Below are 18,738 nucleotides of genomic sequence, written 5' to 3'. Positions count from 1 at the left end.
TCGCTACAGGTGACGAGATGGTACTCACATACCACTTGCAAATCGCCTGTTGTTAACCAAATTTCATGCCGTGCGGTTTAAGACTTTCTGAATGTAGTAACTGCTTCGTTGGTTCAAGGGCGTTGCGTAGGATGGTGTGGTGTGGAAGCTACACAATATTTCGAAGAAACAGCTGCTCCTCACCTTCCTGAAGGTGATGAGCAGCTGTCTCGTGGAAATATTGTGCAGCTTCCACACCATTGTTCGACGAAACAGCCGTGAATCAATGAAGCAAATTTCATGCTGCCTATTCATGCGTGCGTCGATATGCAACTGTGTCTCTGAAAGAATCTGTAAGTAGAAGTATAGTAGGGTTATGAGCGCAATTTTGAAATCAAAGTGATATGCAAATCAATTAAACTGATCAATTAATCACAAATAGTGCATCTGTGCTAGATGTTGTCAGCTGTACTACATTTATAGCCAATTTTAGAACAGGATTTGGTTGCAGCGATATCTTTTAACGAAATTTCAATCTCCCACCTACACAGGGCGAGGCAGGTTCTCACGATTTTTTTCATTAACGCTAGTATGATATAGCCTGTATTAGGGGAGTCCACTTGAGCTTCTTTCCGCCCAGGAGGGGTTCGAGTCCCGGTAAGGATACCACCAATTTCAACTTCCCGCCAAAATTCGAAATTCTCACCAACAGGGTAGGTCGTGTGGAGGGGGATGGGGGAGGGGAGGAGGAGGGGTCGAGTGGGGGAGGGGAATGAGGGGGCGGGGGCACACATGCAGCTGAGAAAATGCGTGACATCATCTGGGGGCGGGGTGGGCGTGGTCGTGGGTGGAGGGGGGGCGGGAAGCGGGGGAGGTGATTAATTGATCAATTTAATTAATTTGCATATCCATTTGGTATTAAAATTGCGCTCATAACACCACTCTACTACTACTTCTGTACTCAACTAGCCATCAACTGGAATACTATGTCACTGAGAGAAAGCTACACTCCTGGAAATGGAAAAAAGAACACATTGACACCGGTGTGTCAGACCCACCATACTTGCTCCGGACACTGCGAGAGGGCTGTACAAGCAATGATCACACGCACAGCACAGCGGACACACCAGGAACCGCGGTGTTGGCCGTCGAATGGCGCTAGCTGCGCAGCATTTGTGCACCACCGCCGTCAGTGTCAGCCAGTTTGCCGTGGCATACGGAGCTCCATCGCAGTCTTTAACACTGGTAGCATGCCGCGACAGCGTGGACGTGAACCGTATGTGCAGTTGACGGACTTTGAGCGAGGGCGTATAGTGGGCATGCGGGAGGCCGGGTGGACGTACCGAAGAATTGCTCAACACGTGGGGCGTGAGGTCTCCACAGTACATCGATGTTGTCGCCAGTGGTCGGCGGAAGGTGCACGTGCCCGTCGACCTGGGACCGGACCGCAGCGACGCACGGATGCACGCCAAGACCGTAGGATCCTACGCAGTGCCGTAGGGGACCGCACCGCCACTTCCCAGCAAATTAGGGACACTGTTGCTCCTGGGATATCGGCGAGGACCATTCGCAACCGTCTCCATGAAGCTGGGCTACGGTCCCGCACACCGTTAGGCCGTCTTGCGCTCACGCCCCAACATCGTGCAGCCCGCCTCCAGTGGTGTCGCGACAGGCGTGAATGGAGGGACGAATGGAGACGTGTCGTCTTCAGCGATGAGAGTCGCTTCTACCTTGGTGCCAATGATGGTTGTATGCGTGTTTGGCGCCGTGCAGGTGAGCGCCACAATCAGGACAGCATACGACCGAGGTACACAGGGCCAACACCCTTCATCATGGTGTGGGGAGTGATCTCCTACACTGGCCGTACACCTGTGGTGATCGTCGAGGGGACACTGAATAGTGCACGGTACATCCAAACCGTCATCGAACCCATCGTTCTACCATTCCTAGACCGGCAAGGGAACTTGCTGTTCCAACAGGACAATGCACGTCCGCATGTATCCCGTGCCACCCAACGTGCTCTAGAAGGTGTAAGTCAACTACCCTGGCCAGCAAGACCTCCGGATCTGTCCCCTATTGAGCATGTTTGGGACTGGATGAAGCGTCGTCTCACGCGGTCTGCACGTCCAGCACGAACGCTGGTCCAACTGAGGCGCCAGGTGGAAATGGCATGGCAAGCCGTTCCACAGGACTACATCCAGCATCTCTACGATCGTCTCCATGGGAGAATAGCAGCCTGCATTGCTGCGAAAGGTGGATATACACTGTACTAGTGCCGACATTGTGCATGCTCTGTTGCCTGTGTCTATGTGCCTGTGGTTCTGTCAGTGTGATCATGTGATGTATCTGACCCCAGGAATGTGTCAATAAAGTTTTCCCTTCCTGGGACAATGAATTCACGGTGTTCTTATTTCAATTTCCAGGAGTGTATGAGCTATGTCTCAGCAACACCTCAGGGCTTTGAAATCAAACGTTTGGGATGCTTTCAGTTAACACTGATACGTGCGTCAATCTGCTATAGCACTGAATTTGAATCCCGGGTGTGATGACATACCGCTATATCCAAAGTCTCGGAGTCGTCCGCAAAATGAGCACAAAGACTCTCTGGAATTTGCGGAAATCGTACGGAATCACACGTGTACGGAGATGTAACATTATGAAATTTCTCCGGGGTCAAGACATATCAGATGGTCTCCTGCATTCATATTCGTAAGTTTCGTCGCCTGTCACATTGCAACCTAACCTAGATCTAAGGGTTAAGCAGCAGATAAGACTGTTATCACAACAAGGTTTTTTTGGTTTCACATGCGTAGGCTTCGCCAGCTCACAACCAATCTGTCACATTCCATGTGAAAAGCGGCTTATGCCAGGCGGACCCCATAGCTCCACAGAAGTGTCTGTCCGCAGAAGTGTTAAATCCCGAATCTCTGCATCTAGTACTCAGGTTCGATACACGATAGCTGACAAATGCCACTACATACAAAAGATTGATGGGTTGCAGGCCAGTGAACATTGGGGCCAGGGAATTGGTCCGCCTCCACCTCTCACAAAACCTTACACCTTAAACTGACACGCACAAGGGGGCATTGTGAAGTGATCCCCGAGGATTTTTCAGCGTGGCTTATTAATGCTGTACCTTAGGGTTTCCACCCGAGTTGTTTATTCCATATTCCAGCGCGATATTGCGACGATCTACCCAGCTGTCTCATCAGGTACTACATGTTGTGACATTATCCATCCTCCAACAAACGTAAACGTCCTCTGATGTGTCATGACAGTAGAAAATGTTAAAAATTTTAATTAAATATGAGATCAGAATATGTTAATAATTATAATTACATGTCTAGAAGTGGACACATGGTTTCAGACACATGGAATAGACAGGTGACAAACAGGGTGAGATAGCGAGTCTGAAGGCAACCGAAAACTGTTTGCTTCTCAGCGGCTGTCCAAACATACTAGTGTCGATTTTTGTTGGCAGTTCGCCAAGGTGACGAGGCTCGAGGTCACGGGCGTCAGTGGTAAGCTGCCAATGCACGTAATGCAGGAATTTCTATTGGAAGTTAGAATGATAGTCAAACATTAGCACGATAATATGTCGACGAAAGGTGCCAATGGAATATTCACGATAGATCTTACGAAGAATCAATGTTGAAGGGAATAAAAGCTCAGAGAGGGGTAAATTAAAGGAGAGTAGGGATTCAGCGAGTAATGAGAGCAGCTGGAGTGCAGCGACACTCCTCAGCTGCACCTGACGGAGGAGTAGACGCTTAAGTTACCAATAGACTGTGATGGACTCTGGTGGACACATGGCAGCTGAAAGCTAAGTAGCAATTACTATATTGAGATATCCGCCTCAGTTGCGAGAATTTTCTGGTCTATACCCAGGTTTCGGCTAGAATAAGCTACCCTTCTTCAGGCTAGATTATTCTAGCCGAAACCTGGATAAAGACCAGAAAATTCTCGCAACTGAGGCGGATCTTTAAATATATTATTCTATCACAGTTACTGACGGGGCTGCTATATGCTAAAAATTCTAAGTAGCAATTTTCAGTATTCATTAGAACAGCATTGAACAGAGACTATCTGAATCTGTCTTGAAGAAGGAAGTGAGAGGAATTTCACTGAACAGCAGGAGTGTTACTGATAGGTACTTGTCTGTAGTACTATAGCGTAAGTACCCCTTGATTAATAGTGAATTACTTCAGATTTCTGGCTATTTATGACTAAGAAGTGGCCAGTAGATGGAGTGGAAGTGAAAGCACTCGCCTCTGATAAAAGTCTTTCCTGGTGATTATGGAAAGTTGTAAGTAGGCTGTTTAGGTTTTCTTATTGGTAACGCCACATAGCGCTCTGTATGAAAATCACTGGCTGTGCTGTGTGCAGTCTGTGGCTAGTTTGCATTGTTGTCTGCCATTGTAGTGTTGGGCGGTTGGCTGTTAACAGCGCGTAGCGTTGCGCAGTTGGAGGTGAGCCGCCAGCAGTGGTGGATGTGGGGAGAGAGATGGCGGAGTTTTGAAATTTGTAAGAATGGATGTCATGAACTGATATATATATTATGACTATTAAGGTAAATACATTGTTTGTTCTCTATTAAAATTTTTCATTCGCTAACTATGCCTATCAGTAGTTAGTGCCTTCCGTAGTTTGAATCTTTTATTTAGCTGGCAGTAGTGGCGCTCGCTGTATTGCAGTAGTTCGAGTAACCAAGATTTTTGTGAGGTAAGCGATTTGTGAAACGTATAGGTTAATGTTAGTCAGGGCCATTTTTTTGTAGAGATTTTTGAAAGTCAGATTGGGTTGCGCTAAAAATATTGTGTGTCAGTTTAAGCACAATCTTGTATACTTTTTCTATGCGGGCGTTTCAAAGCATCTAACATTCTGTTAAGGGGTTTTGTTTAGAATAAAAAATGAATTGAGCAAAAGTGGTTGAAATGGCTCTGAGCACTATGAGACTTAACTTCTGAGGTCATCAGTCCCCTAGAACTTAGAACTACTTAAACCTAACTAACCTAGGGACATCACACACATCCATGCCCGAGGCAGGATTCGAACCTGCGACCGCAGCGGTCGCGCCGTTCCAGACTGTAACGGCTACAACCGCTCGGCCATCCCGGCCGGCTGAGCAAAAGTCATGCCTTGTTACTTCAGAAGATCAGGCCTGCCAGGTCCACGAGAATTACCAACCTGTTGTAACCCAACACCCATACCAACCGAGAAGAGGTCCTCCCTGTCATGTCCGTTATGAAGGTTGGCAAACAAGCTAACTAAACCCATATTGTCGTTATATTCCTGACTGCGCCACGCAGATAACACCGAAGCCAAAAGAAAAAAAAAATTCGTGTAGGTATACTTTGCCGGGACGCGACAAATGTTTAAGATGATCTAGGTCGCCGAAAGCAGGACGTATGAGTCCCGTGCGAAAGTGGGATGTCTTATGCCGGGCAGGCTATCAGAACAGCCGAGCTAGAGGTGGGTAAGAAACGACACACTCGAGTAAAACAAGGGTGCAAATCAGCTGCCGCCAAACACTGCCTCGAGTAATCTTGAAATGAAAATCTTCGATACAGTTATCGGCGGTACCTAAGCGTTACTGTTGAGTTGTTGCTCCTCCCAGACAGCAGCCCATTCGAGCAACCCAATTGCGACTTTGCCTGATATTGCTCCTACTGTAGGTACTTGGGCTATGCATGGCTGTGTTTAAAAAGAATGCCTCGATGTGGTCATAGGGTTGAGCCGCACACATCTGCTTTCATGTCCCGCAGCTAATTCGCAGAAAATAATAACCTGTAGTTGTGATTCTGCAGGCAAAGAGTCTGGAACTTGGAATTAATAAAATACACAGAAAAACAAAATAAAAGTTAAATAATTAATTTAATAACAGGGATACTGTTCTCACTTCTTTAATTGATGTAGATGACTAAAATTAGCCGGTCGGGGTGGCCGAGCGGTTCTAGGCGCTATAGTCTGAAACCACACGACCGCTACGGTCGCAGGTTCGAATCCTGCCTCGGGCATGGATGTGTGTGATGTCTTTAGGTTAGTTAGGTTTACGTAGTTCTAAGTTCTAGGTGACTGATGACCTCAGAAGTTAAGTCCCATAGTGCTCAGAGTCATTTAAACCATTTTTTGAACAAAAATTATGTTGAATAAATTTTATTCAAGAAAGGACATCTCAAAAAGACGAGATGTGGCCGTACGATATACAATTAAAAAGTAGACAGAAAATACCCTTATCAAAAGCAGTAAAGTTACGTTGAGAGCGTTACTAGAATCGAACCAACATCCTCACACTACATCGTAATGAAAGACTCGTGAAAAGTAAGTCCATTTCGCGATCACAATACGTGAAACATTCTCCAGCTCAAAATAGTTCAGACTTCAACGTGATGAGTCACAAATTAACACACGCGATACAAAGATTATTAAGTTGTACCGTGCCTATCCTCAGCTCCGTAAATCAAGCGGCAAAAGTGAGAGTCCTACTCTGGGGCACATTCGGACCTAGCGAAATATAAAGCCCCTTCAAAAGTTGGATATTGTGGCACCCGTTCACCACACAGAAACAACCACCTAGACGTCGGAATCGCGCGTGTTATTTTACGAAAGTCTGCCTCCTCGCGTAAAAGTGTCGAGAATCGCTGCCTTGAGCTTCTCATTCAAAATCCGGGGTCTCTACTTGACTCCCATAGTGGTCTGATCCTATCAGCTCTTTCATTGGCTGAAGGCCATCCCCACCAAAAATAAGCTCGACAGACATTATTTGATTCGTGTTGACCGCTTCCCGGACTAAAATAATATATTACAACAGTGTGTAAGTAGAGTAATATCATGAACGTTAGGTTACAATGAGATTATTCACAAATACTTACAGTACACAAATACTATCAGCTCTTTCATTGGCTGAAGGCCATCCCCACCAAAAATAAGCTCGACACACATTATTTGATTCGTGTTGACCGCTTCCCGGACTAAACTAATATATTACAACAGTGTGTAAGTAGAGTAATATCATGAACGTTAGGTTACAATGAGATTATTCACAAATACTTACAATATACAAATACTATCAGCTCTTTCATTGGCTGACGGCCATCCCCACCAAAAATAAGCTCGTCAGACATTATTTGATTCTTGTTGACCGCTTCCCGGATTAAACTAATATATTACAACAGTGTGTAAGTAGAGTAATATCATGAACGTTAGGTTACAATGAGATTATTCACAAATACTTACAATATACAAATACTATCAGTTTCTTTCATTGTCTGAAGGCCATCCCCACCAAAAATAAGCTCGACAGACATTATTTGATTCTTGTTGACCGCTTCCCGGACTAAACTAATGTATTACAACAGTGGGTAAGTAGAGTAATATCATAAACGGTAGGTTACAATGAGATTATTCACAAATACTTATAAATAAAGGTTTTTTATTAATAAATAACCCAGCATTTTTTCATCAGATCGCTTACGTTAGATAACAATCAGATAGTCGCTAAAAATGGCTTAAACAATTATTTATGCCTACTTGACTCTTTACAATTGTGGTGTCCCCTAACGCATGCGACTGACCACGTTTAAATTAGCACAGTTTTTTAATATCAGTTGCAGTCAGCTTTTAAATAAACTTATCGGCAAAAAGTAAACTGTTCATTAAATAAAAACACAAGTATAACAATCTGTCAGGTTCCGATGTTCCGTGAGTTACTGATGTTCCGTGATCACTACGATGTTGTGACAAACATTTGAGCTATGAAAAAGATGTAAAAGAGGTCGTAAATTAATAAACAAAATATATGGAGATAAGTAGGTTTCAGGGATGATAGCTACAGTGCAACACTATCACTTGAGAAACTGTTTGTTGAAATCGGTTGAAGCGATTAAAAGTTGTTAATTCACAGGGTCATTGTGAGAATGATTATTCGTTATGAGATATTAACTTCAGTAGTTTTAAAGATATTGAGACATTGCTGTGCTATTGGATGTAACTCAAATTTCTGAGATCGCATTTTAATATTTGATGTGAGCTATTGTCGAATCTCAAAGAGCTGTAACTTGGCCATCTTTAACAGTATTTGACACTCCGCCATTTCCTGGAGCACATTCTGCACAAAAGCAATAAGAGCAGCAAATGTCCGAATCCCCAGCTATGGGATTTACCCGTGTCAGGCGACGCGCTGTCTCTCCCCTGGGCCCGCTAGCGTTTCGCAGTGCATCGAATTCACCTTATTTGCATCTACATTTCTGCCCTACCTGCCGAGGATTTGTCGAACCACCTTCACAATTCTCTATTATTCCAATCTTCTACAGCGCGCGGAAAGAACTTTCCGTACGAAGTCTGATTTCCCTTATTTTGTCGCATTCGGAGGAGAAAGTTGGTGATTGGAATTTCGTGAGAAGATTTCGACGTAACGAAAACGCCTTTGTTTTAATGACGTCCACCCCAAATCCTGTATCATTTCATCATTTCAGTGACACTCTCTGCCATATCTCGCGATAACACAAAACGTACTGCCCTTCTTTGAACTTTCTCGATGTATTCCGTCAAGCTTGTCTGGCAAGGATGCCACACGGTGCAGCAGTATTCTAAAAGAGCACTGGCAAGCTTAGTGTAGGCAGTCTCCTTAATATATCTATTACATTTTCTAAATGTCCTGCCAATAAAACGCGGTCTTTGGATAGCCTTCCCCACAACATTTTCTATGTTTTCCTTACAATTTTAGTTGTTCGTAACTGTAATTCCTAGGTATTTAGTTGAATTTATGGCCTTTAGAGTTGACTGTTTTATCGTGCAACCGACGTTTAACGGATTTCTTTTAACACTCATGTGGATGACCTCACATTTTTTGTTATTTACAGCCCACTGGCAATTTTCGCACCATTCTGATATCTTTTCTAAATCGTTTTGCAATTTGTTTTGATCTTCTGATGACTTTATTAGTCGTTAAACGACAGCTTTATCTTCAAATAAGAGGAATGCTCAGACTGTCTCCTAAATCGATTTTATAGATAAGGAACAGCAAAGGGCCTATAACGCTATCTTGGAGAACGCTAGAAATGACTTCTGTTTTACTCGATGACTTTCCGTCAGTTACTACGAACTGTGACCTCTCTCACAGGAAATCACAAATCCAGTCACACAACTGAGACGATGTTCCATAAGCACGCAATTTCACTACAAGCTGCTTGTGTGGTACAGTGTCAAAAGCCTTCAAATGTTCAAATGTGTGTGAAATCTTATGGAACTTAACTGCTAAGGTCATCAGTCCCCAAGCTTACACACTATTTAACCGAAATTATCCCAAGGACAAACACACACACCCATGCCCGAGGGAGGACCCGAACCTCCGCCGGGACCAGCCGCACAGTCCATGATTGTCAAAAGCCTTCTGGCAATCCAGAAATACGGAATCAATCTGAAATCCCTTGCTAACAGCACTCAACACTTCATGCGAATAAAGAGCTAGTTGTGTTTCACAGGAACGCTGTTTTCTAAATTCATGTTGACTGTGTGCCAATAGACCGTTTTCTTCGAAGTAATTCATAATGTTCGAACACAATACATGTTCTAAAACCTCACAGAAATTCTAGACGGGCGGTTCTACGGCGTAGACACTACGTTTCTGGGACAGCTTACTTAAGGAGTCTATCGAAGTAACTGTCTCAGAGAACCTAATAAAGCAGGACAGAGATATCAATTTAAACAATGCTTGGGGGACGCCGTTCAGTTTATTCAGGGCCATGAAATGCTGAGAGGATGTGCGTTTCGCAGAATAACACTGCTGGCTCCGAACTCCACTATAAATAGCGGCGCGATGCAAACAATATTTCAGAGTCTGGTTAGAGTCCAGCAGCAAGTACGCATAATAACACAGATCGCAGCGCATGCAGAAGACGGCTGGTTCGGTCGTCTACATATGCATCAACATCTACATAGATACACTGCAAGCCACCGTAAGGTGCGTGGTGGAGGGTACCCTGTACCACTACTAGTCACTTTTTTTCCTGTTAGACTCTCAAACAGAGCGAGGAATAATGACTATCTACATGCTTCCATCTGAGACTCAATTTTTCGTATGTTCGAGGTCGTTAAGCTGAATGTATATTGGAGGCAATAGACTCGTCCGGCAGTCACCTTTAGATGCCGGTTCTCTTCGAAAAGAACGCCTCCTCTCTTCCAGGGATTTCCATTTGAGTTCCCGAAGCGTCTCTGTAAGACTTACGTGTTGTTCGAATATACCAGAAAAAAATCTGGCAGCCTGCCTCTGAATTCCTTCGATGTCCCCATTCAATCCGACCTGGTACGGATCCCAAACACTCGAGCAGCACTCAAGAACAGGTCGCACCAGCGTCCTACATCCGGTCACCTTTACAGGTGAACGACTCTTCCATAAATTTCTCCCAATAAACCAGCGGGCCGGCCGCGGTGGTCGTGCGGTTTTAGGCGCTCCAGTCCGGATCCGCGCTGCTGCTACGGTCGCAGGTTCGAATCCTGCCTCGGGCATGGATGTGTGTGATGTCCTTAGGTTAGTTAGGTTTAAGTAGTTCTAAGTTCTAGGGGACTGATAACCACAGCAGTTGAGTCCCATAGTGCTCAGAGCCATTTGAACCATTTGAACAATAAACCAAAGTCGACCATTCGCCTTCCCTACCACAGTTCTCACAAGCTTGTTCCATTTCACATCGCTTTGCAACGTTACGCCCAGATATTTAAACGACTTGACTGTGTCAAACAGGACACTGACAATTACACTAGTAATTACAGGTTTGATCTTGCTACTCATCCGCATTAACTTGATGTTTTGCACATTTAGAGACAGCTGCCATTCATCACACCAACTGGAAATTTTGTCTAAGTCGCCTTGTATCTTCTACAGCCACTCAACTTCGACACTTTAGCCGGCCGCTGTGGCCGAGCTGTTCTAGGCGATTCAGCCCAGAACTGCGCTGCTGCTACGGTCGCAGGTTCGAATCCTGCCCCGGGCATCGATGTGTGTGATATCCTAAGGTTAGCTAGGTTTAAGTAGCTCTAAGTCTAGGAGACTGATGACCTCATATGTTAAGTCCCATAGTGTTTAGATCAATTTGAACCATTTTTTGACAATTTAGTGGACACCACGGCATAATCAGCAACCCGGCCAGTGTGGCCGTGCGGTTCTAGGCGCAGGTCGCAGGTCGCAGGTTCGAATCCTGCCTCGGGCATGGATGTGTGTGAAGTCCTTAGGTTAGTTAGGTTTCAGTAGATCAAAGTTCCAGGGGACTGATGAACACAGATGTTCAGTCGCATGGTGCTCAGAGCCATTTGAACCATAATCAGCAAACAAATCCAGACTGGTGCCCATCCTGTCTGCCAAATCATTTATATATACAGAGAACAAAAGCGGTCGTATCACACTTCCCTGGCCCCTCCTGACGATACTTCTGTCTCTGATGAACGGTAGCCGTCGAGGACAACCTGATGGGTTCTATTACTTAAGAAGTCTTCGAGCCAATCACATATCTGTGAATTTATTTCATATGCTCGTACCTTACTTAACTTCCAGCTATGGGGCACCGTGACAAAGTCTTTCCGGAGATCTAGAAACATGGAATCTGCCTGTTTCCCTTCATCCGTAGTTCGCAGCATATTATGAGCGAAAACGGCAAGCTGAGTTTCGCTCGAGCGATACTTTATGAAACCTTGCTCATTCGTGTTTATAAGCTTCTCAGTCTCAAAACTTTTTAGGTAAAATGGAATCAATTAGACGTCTGAACACCCGAAAACACACGGTAAGAGGCATTTGAAACATTTCGTGTATGAAATAGTTTCATGTGATAAGCTGGCCGCGCGGGATTAGCCGAGCGGTGTGAGTCGCTGCAGTCATGGACTATGCGGCTGATCCTGGCGTAGGTTTTTAGTCCTCCCTCGGGCATGGGTGTGTGTGTGTTTGTCCCTAGGATAATTTGGGTTAAATAGTGTTTAAGATTAGGGACTGATGACCTTAGCAGTTAAGTCCCATAAGATTTCACACACAATTTTTTGTGATAAGCTGGTATGTTGTTAATGTCTGCTTGTCATGCATGATGTACAGTAAACAGCTGAAGAAAATGAAACCTGATATAGGAGTAAGGCGTTTCTGGATCACTGCCGACATAACAAACACTATCAGATCACACAGTGAAGGCTTTCACTACTGGATGTCATAGCTGGTTATGAATCTTCCGGGCTGCATCGCCTTGGTCCGAGAAAGTTTTCGGTTAGTGATGTTTCGTCTAGACTGCGCAGGACAGCTTCGGAATTGCTCTAAGCGACACTGAGTCTTGCCGACTCTCAGGAATCTAGAAGTTCCTTCGAACACGGCTATACAGCCCAGAAGACTCATCACCAATTACCAGATTACTTAAATGGGAACACCTATTAGTGGACATTAATGTCCGGTGTGTCCACCCTTCGCCTTGAACTCAGCTGGGTACACTTTCAGTGAGGCGTCTGAAAGTCCGTGGTGGAATGGCAGCCCTCACCAGATCTACATTGAGGAGCCATAGACACTGGTACACTTTCCTAATATCGTGTACAGCACCTGCGAGCACGCAGAAGTACCGTAACAGGACGTGGAATGGCCTCGACTACTGTCTGGAGTAGTACTGGAGGGAACTGACACCATGAAGCCTGCAGGGCTGTCCATAAATCCGTTAAGAGTACGACAAGGTGTATATTGTTCTGAACAGCACGTTAAAGGCATCACATATATGCTCAATAATGTTCATATCTGGGGAGTTTGGTGGCCAGCAGAAGTGTTTAAACTCACAAGAGTGTTTCTGGAGCCTCTCTGTAGCAATTCTGGACATGTGGAGTGTCGCATTGTCCTGCTGGAAATGCCCAAATGTGTCGTACGGCACAAAGGCACGCCCTCACCAGATCTACCCCGAGGAGCCGTAGACACTGATACACTTTCCTAATATCGTGTACAGCCCCTGCGAGCACGCAGAAGTACCGTAACAGGACGTGGAATGGCCTCGACTACTGTCTGGAGTAGTACTGGAGGGAACTGACACCATGAAGCCTGCAGGGCTGTCCATAAATCCGTTAAGAGTACGACAGGGTGTATATTGTTCTGAACAGCACGTTAAAGGCATCACATATATGCTCAATAATGTTCATATGTGGGGAGTTTGGTGGCCAGCAGAAGTGTTTAAACTCACAAGAGTGTTTCTGGAGCCTCTCTGTAGCAATTCTGGACATGTGGAGTGTCGCATTGTCCTGCTGGAAATGCCCAATGTGTCGTACGGCACAAAGGCACGCCCTCACCAGATCTACCCTGAGGAGCCGTAGACACTGGTACACTTTCCTAATATCGTGTACAGCCCCTGCGAGCACGCAGAAGTACCGTAACAGGACGTGGAATGGCCTCGACTACTGTCTGGAGTAGTACTGGAGGGAACTGACACCATGAAGCCTGCAGGGCTGTCCATAAATCCGTTAAGAGTACGACAAGGTGTATATTGTTCTGAACAGCACGTTAAAGGCATCACATATATGCTCAATAATGTTCATATCTGGGGAGTTTGGTGGCCAGCAGAAGTGTTTAAACTCACAAGAGTGTTTCTGGAGCCTCTCTGTAGCAATTCTGGACATGTGGAGTGTCGCATTGTCCTGCTGGAAATGCCCAAATGTGTCGTACGGCACAAAGGCACGCCTTCACCAGATCTACCCCGAGGAGCCGTAGACACTGGTACACTTTCCTAATATCGTGTACAGCCCCTGCGAGCACGCAGAAGTACCGTAACAGGACGTGGAATGGCCTCGACTACTGTCTGGAGTAGTACTGGAGGGAACTGACACCATGAAGCCTGCAGGGCTGTCCATAAATCCGTTAAGAGTACGACAGGGTGTATATTGTTCTGAACAGCACGTTAAAGGCATCACATATATGCTCAATAATGTTCATATCTGGGGAGTTTGGTGGCCAGCAGAAGTGTTTAAACTCACAAGAGTGTTTCTGGAGCCTCTCTGTAGCAATTCTGGACATGTGGAGTGTCGCATTGTCCTGCTGGAAATGCCCAAATGTGTCGTACGGCACAAAGGCACGCCCTTACCAGATCTACCCTGAGGAGCCGTAGACACTGGTACACTTTCCTAATATCGTGTACAGCCCCTGCGAGCACGCAGAAGTACCGTAACAGGACGTGGAATGGCCTCGACTACTGTCTGGAGTAGTACTGGAGGGAACTGACACCATGAAGCCTGCAGGGCTGTCCATAAATCCGTTAAGAGTACGACAGGGTGTATATTGTTCTGAACAGCACGTTAAAGGCATCACATATATGCTCAATAATGTTCATATCTGGGGAGTTTGGTGGCCAGCAGAAGTGTTTAAACTCACAAGAGTGTTTCTGGAGCCTCTCTGTAGCAATTCTGGACATGTGGAGTGTCGCATTGTCCTGCTGGAAATGCCCAAATGTGTCGTACGGCACAAAGGCACGCCCTCACCAGATCTACCCTGAGGAGCCGTAGACACTGGTACACTTTCCTAATATCGTGTACAGCCCCTGCGAGCACGCAGAAGTACCGTAACAGGACGTGGAATGGCCTCGACTACTGTCAGGAGTAGTACTGGAGGGAACTGACACCATGAAGCCTGCAGGGCTGTCCATAAATCCGTTAAGAGTACGACAGGGTGTATATTATTCTGAACAGCACGTTAAAGGCATCACCTATATGCTCAATAATGTTCACATCTGGGGAGTTTGGTGGCCAGCAGAAGTGTTTAAACTCACAAGGGTGTTTCTGGAGCCTCTCTGTAGCAATTCTGGACATGTGGAGTGTCGCATTGTCCTGCTGGAAATGCCCAAATGTGTCGTACGGCACAAAGGCACGCCCTCACCAGATCTACCCCGAGGAGCCGTACACACTGGTACACTTTCCTAATATCGTGTACAGCCCCTGCGAGCACGCAGAAGTACCGTAACAGGACGTGGAATGGCCTCGACTACTGTCAGGAGTAGTACTGGAGGGAACTGACACCATGAAGCCTGCAGGGCTGTCCATAAATCCGTTAAGAGTACGACAGGGTGTATATTGTTCTGAACAGCACGTTAAAGGCATCACATATATGCTCAATAATGTTCATATCTGGGGAGTTTGGTGGCCAGCAGAAGTGTTTAAACTCACAAGAGTGTTTCTGGAGCCTCTCTGTAGCAATTCTGGACATGTGGAGTGTCGCATTGTCCTGCTGGAAATGCCCAAATCTGTCGGAATGCACAATGGACATGAATGGATGCAGGTATCAGACAGGATGCTTACCCACGTGTCACTTGTCTGAGTCGTATCTAGACGTATCAGGGGTGCCACATCACTCCAACTGCACACGCGCCACACCATTACAGAGCCTCTACCAGCTTGAACAGTCACCTGCTTGGATTCATAAGGTTGTCTCCAAACCCGTCCGTCCGCTCGATTCACTTCTGAAACGAGTCTCGTCCGAGGAGGCAATATGTTTCCAGTCATCAACAATCCAATGTCGGTGTTGACGGGCACAGGCGAGACGTAAAACTTTGTGTCGTGCAGTCATCAAGGGTATACGAGTGGGCCTTCGGGTCCGAAAGCCCACATCGATGATACTTCGCCTAATGTTTCGTGAAGTTGTCGTAAGGGAAAATTCCCACTTCATCGCTAACTGCGAGGTACTGTGTCCCACCTCTCGTGCGAGGACTATGACACCACGTTCAAACTCCCTTAGATCTCAATAACCTGCAATTGCAGCAGCAGTAATCGATCTAACATCTGCGCCAGACACTTGTTATCTTATAGAGGCGCTGCCAACCGCAGTGCCGTATTATGCTTGCTTACGTATCTCTGTATTTGAATACGCTTGCCTATACCAGTTTCTTTTGAGCTTCAGTGTAGATAAACGAAGCTGGCTTGTCGCGGGACAGTACGAGCAGTACGACCAGCTCGCGAGTTGTGCCAGATAGCGAAGCGCGGGCAGCGGAGGTCACTCACCGGAGAAGTTGATGGTGGCGTCGTAGGCGCTCATGATGACGGAGGCGCCCGTCGTCTCGACGCCCAACTCCCGGAGCTCGTCGCCGAATAGCAGCCCGAAGGACGGCTCGATGGAGCGCGTCGCCAGCTGCGGGCATAGAACACAAAAACATCTGCCGTCAGGATCGCTCACTGCTTCAACTACGGCAGCTACAGTCCGCAGCACAATCAAAGTGACGTTTTTCGGAAACCCCGTGATTATCTTCCACTCCGATGCAGAGTTTTGAAATGTGGCTCGCAGGTGCCTACAGCCTCCCTGTCTAATGGTGTAAAAGCGTAACGCCCTGCGATGTCTCCCTCGGGTTCGGCGACTCTCCAAACAGCAAGGTGTCGATAAGTGCGAGAAAAAAACCGCAACTCAGAAATTTAAGTGAGGTGTAAGGTGGTGTAATTATGTCGCATTGACACCAATTTTCATCACAATTCTCCCCGACTCCACAATGGACATGTCGCACGATGCCCTCACCCCCCCATCTTACCGCATTTGACTCTTTCGTTTCAGGCCTCCTCGACGGAAGTCAGAACTGCGATGCGCAGCCTTGAAATCACGCGGTTTTCTTGTGGGTAGCAGAGGAAAACATTTGAGACTCACACGGAAAGACCTGAGTAGGCGGCATAAAGGGCGTCAATGAAACCACCCCTTCACTTGGGACGTTCATTTTCACGTATTTCGTGCTCAAAACCAACAGTGTGCAGAACGATGTACAACAAGGTGACCGTCTTGACAATATTTGCCACTGTTGACTATTACCGATCGACTGGATCCCATTTCTAAGACACTGTGGCGCTGCAAAACCATTGAGCATGATCTCCCTCCTTTGAAGTGTAGTGCTACTGCGAGCTTTGCTCTGGAGTACAGGTTGGAATCACTTGCGACTGTTCAAAACCATTCGATGAAATTTCAACATGATCAGAACCAAAATGGTTTTTATGCTTTTTCATTCCTTCTTTTTCGCACCCATCTGTTATGCCTACACGTGTCAGGTGGAGGTGTGGGGGATGAGAAGGGGAGGAAGGATGCTGCGTTGAAACACACGTGAATAAAACGACAAATGGTGCCTCTAACATCCCATTTTCGGTAACACTGTCTGCGGGACATTGGCAACTTTACTGGGCACTTTAAAAATGTTCCTGTGCGGAGGCAGCCACCTTCCAGTCCCAACCCACCGGCAAGATAGGCAACCCTTCCGACATCCCTGTGGTGTGGAATGCAGCCAGTAGGCACAAGTGCGAAGTGGGTTGCGTTTCATGCAAGTGGGTAGGGCTTAGTGAATGACATCTCCATGCAGAGACATTTCTAAAGTGCCTAGCGAAGATGCTCGAGTGACACGAGGGATGTTGCCTAACTGGCCATCTTAGAGCAATCTTTTGCCATTTCATTCAAATGTGTGTCATTGTCGCATCACCTCCCTCTCTCTCTCTCTCTCTCTCTCTCTCTCTCTCTCTCTCTCTCTCTTCTCCCCCCCCCCCCCCCCCCCCCGCCTCCCTCACCGGTGTACAGGGCAAAGAAGGGCATAAAAAAGAGTCGATGAAAAAGCGTAAACATTGTTTCTGCTTCAGATCACATTCAAATTTCGTCGAATGCTTTTCAACGGTCCCTGGAGGTTCCGCCCAGTACACCAGAGAAAAAACTGCGGTCACGCTACACTGCAAAGGGGTGGTATCTCGTACAAGGGGTTGCAGACCGCGATGTCTGTAGAGAAGGTCTGAATATTTCGAGGGGTATCAGCAGAGGAAAATGTGTCAAAAACATCGACCTACTGCTCATCGCCCAGCGAACCGCCGCTTCCGAGGGAGAAATGTGTGGGAAGAAACGACCCAACTGAAGGGGAGTTTTGATTCACTCTGTTTATGCCACTCCCGGTGGCCTTTCCGTGACGATTCTGAGCGGCCGTGTGTCTGAAACACTTTCTTCGGCGACCCAAAAGAAAACCGCATGATTCCAACGCTGGGCGTCGCGGTTCTGATCTCCACCGCAGAGGTGTCAAAATAAGGGGCACAATGTGGGTAAAAGGGGTTGTGATGACCTCCCCATCGCATGACACGTCGACGGTGACATTTTGCAGAATTGTGGTGAAATTTGGTGCCAGTGTGACATCATTAACCCACCTTACACCTCACAAGAACTTCTGAACTGCGGCCTTTTTCTTGCATGTATCCGAGGGCAACGTTGCAGGGCGCCAGGGTTTTGCACCGTTACACAGGAGAGCTGTGGGCAGCTTTGAGCTAAATTTCAAACTTCTGCGTCACAATGGGATACAGTTACGGGACTTGACCCTTCCATTGTGTTGCGCAGGTTATTTACCAAGTGAATTAAATTCACTGAAGTGAAATAACAGAGTCTAAAGGAGATAGATGCCATTAAATCTAATGGTGCAAGAGGGAACCAGTACAGTGGCATTGTGTAACGGGACATCCTCCACTAAGATTATTTTTCCTCAACAGTAGTTGCTACACCAGCTTTATTTTTCGAATTTTCAATAGTATTTTCTCAGCTACTTTTCTGAAAACTTTCACATAATTTTATACACAGTGTGTTATATTTCAAACTAAAATTTATGAAAAGGAATTACTTTATAAAATACTTTAGTTTCGATGTTTTAATCGAGAAGTACTAGTTCTGAATGTACAGTTAAGATTATTCTTTTTAGAAACATTTGAAATTACGAATTATTGGCACACTTAAAATTTCTATTATTAATTACTCAATCCTGTACTGTTTACTATGTTTATTTC

The 18,738-nt window shown here is 46.1% G+C and overlaps 1 protein-coding gene across 1 annotated transcript in view; it reads right to left on the bottom strand.

The window, feature by feature from the left end:
* LOC126354735 (uncharacterized) overlaps positions 1 to 18,738 on the bottom strand; it is a 603,498-nt gene that overhangs the window by 174,400 nt on the left and 410,360 nt on the right. The window contains exon 3 of the mRNA XM_050004601.1: positions 15,964 to 16,090. Within this exon, the coding sequence (XP_049860558.1) occupies positions 15,964 to 16,090 (127 nt within the window). The remainder of the gene's footprint in view (positions 1 to 15,963; positions 16,091 to 18,738) is intronic.

The sequence above is a fragment of the Schistocerca gregaria genome, chromosome 3 (assembly GCF_023897955.1).
Source record: "Schistocerca gregaria isolate iqSchGreg1 chromosome 3, iqSchGreg1.2, whole genome shotgun sequence".
Taxonomy (NCBI): Eukaryota; Metazoa; Arthropoda; class Insecta; order Orthoptera; family Acrididae; genus Schistocerca; species Schistocerca gregaria.
This window is presented reverse-complemented; position numbering and strand designations above follow the sequence as displayed.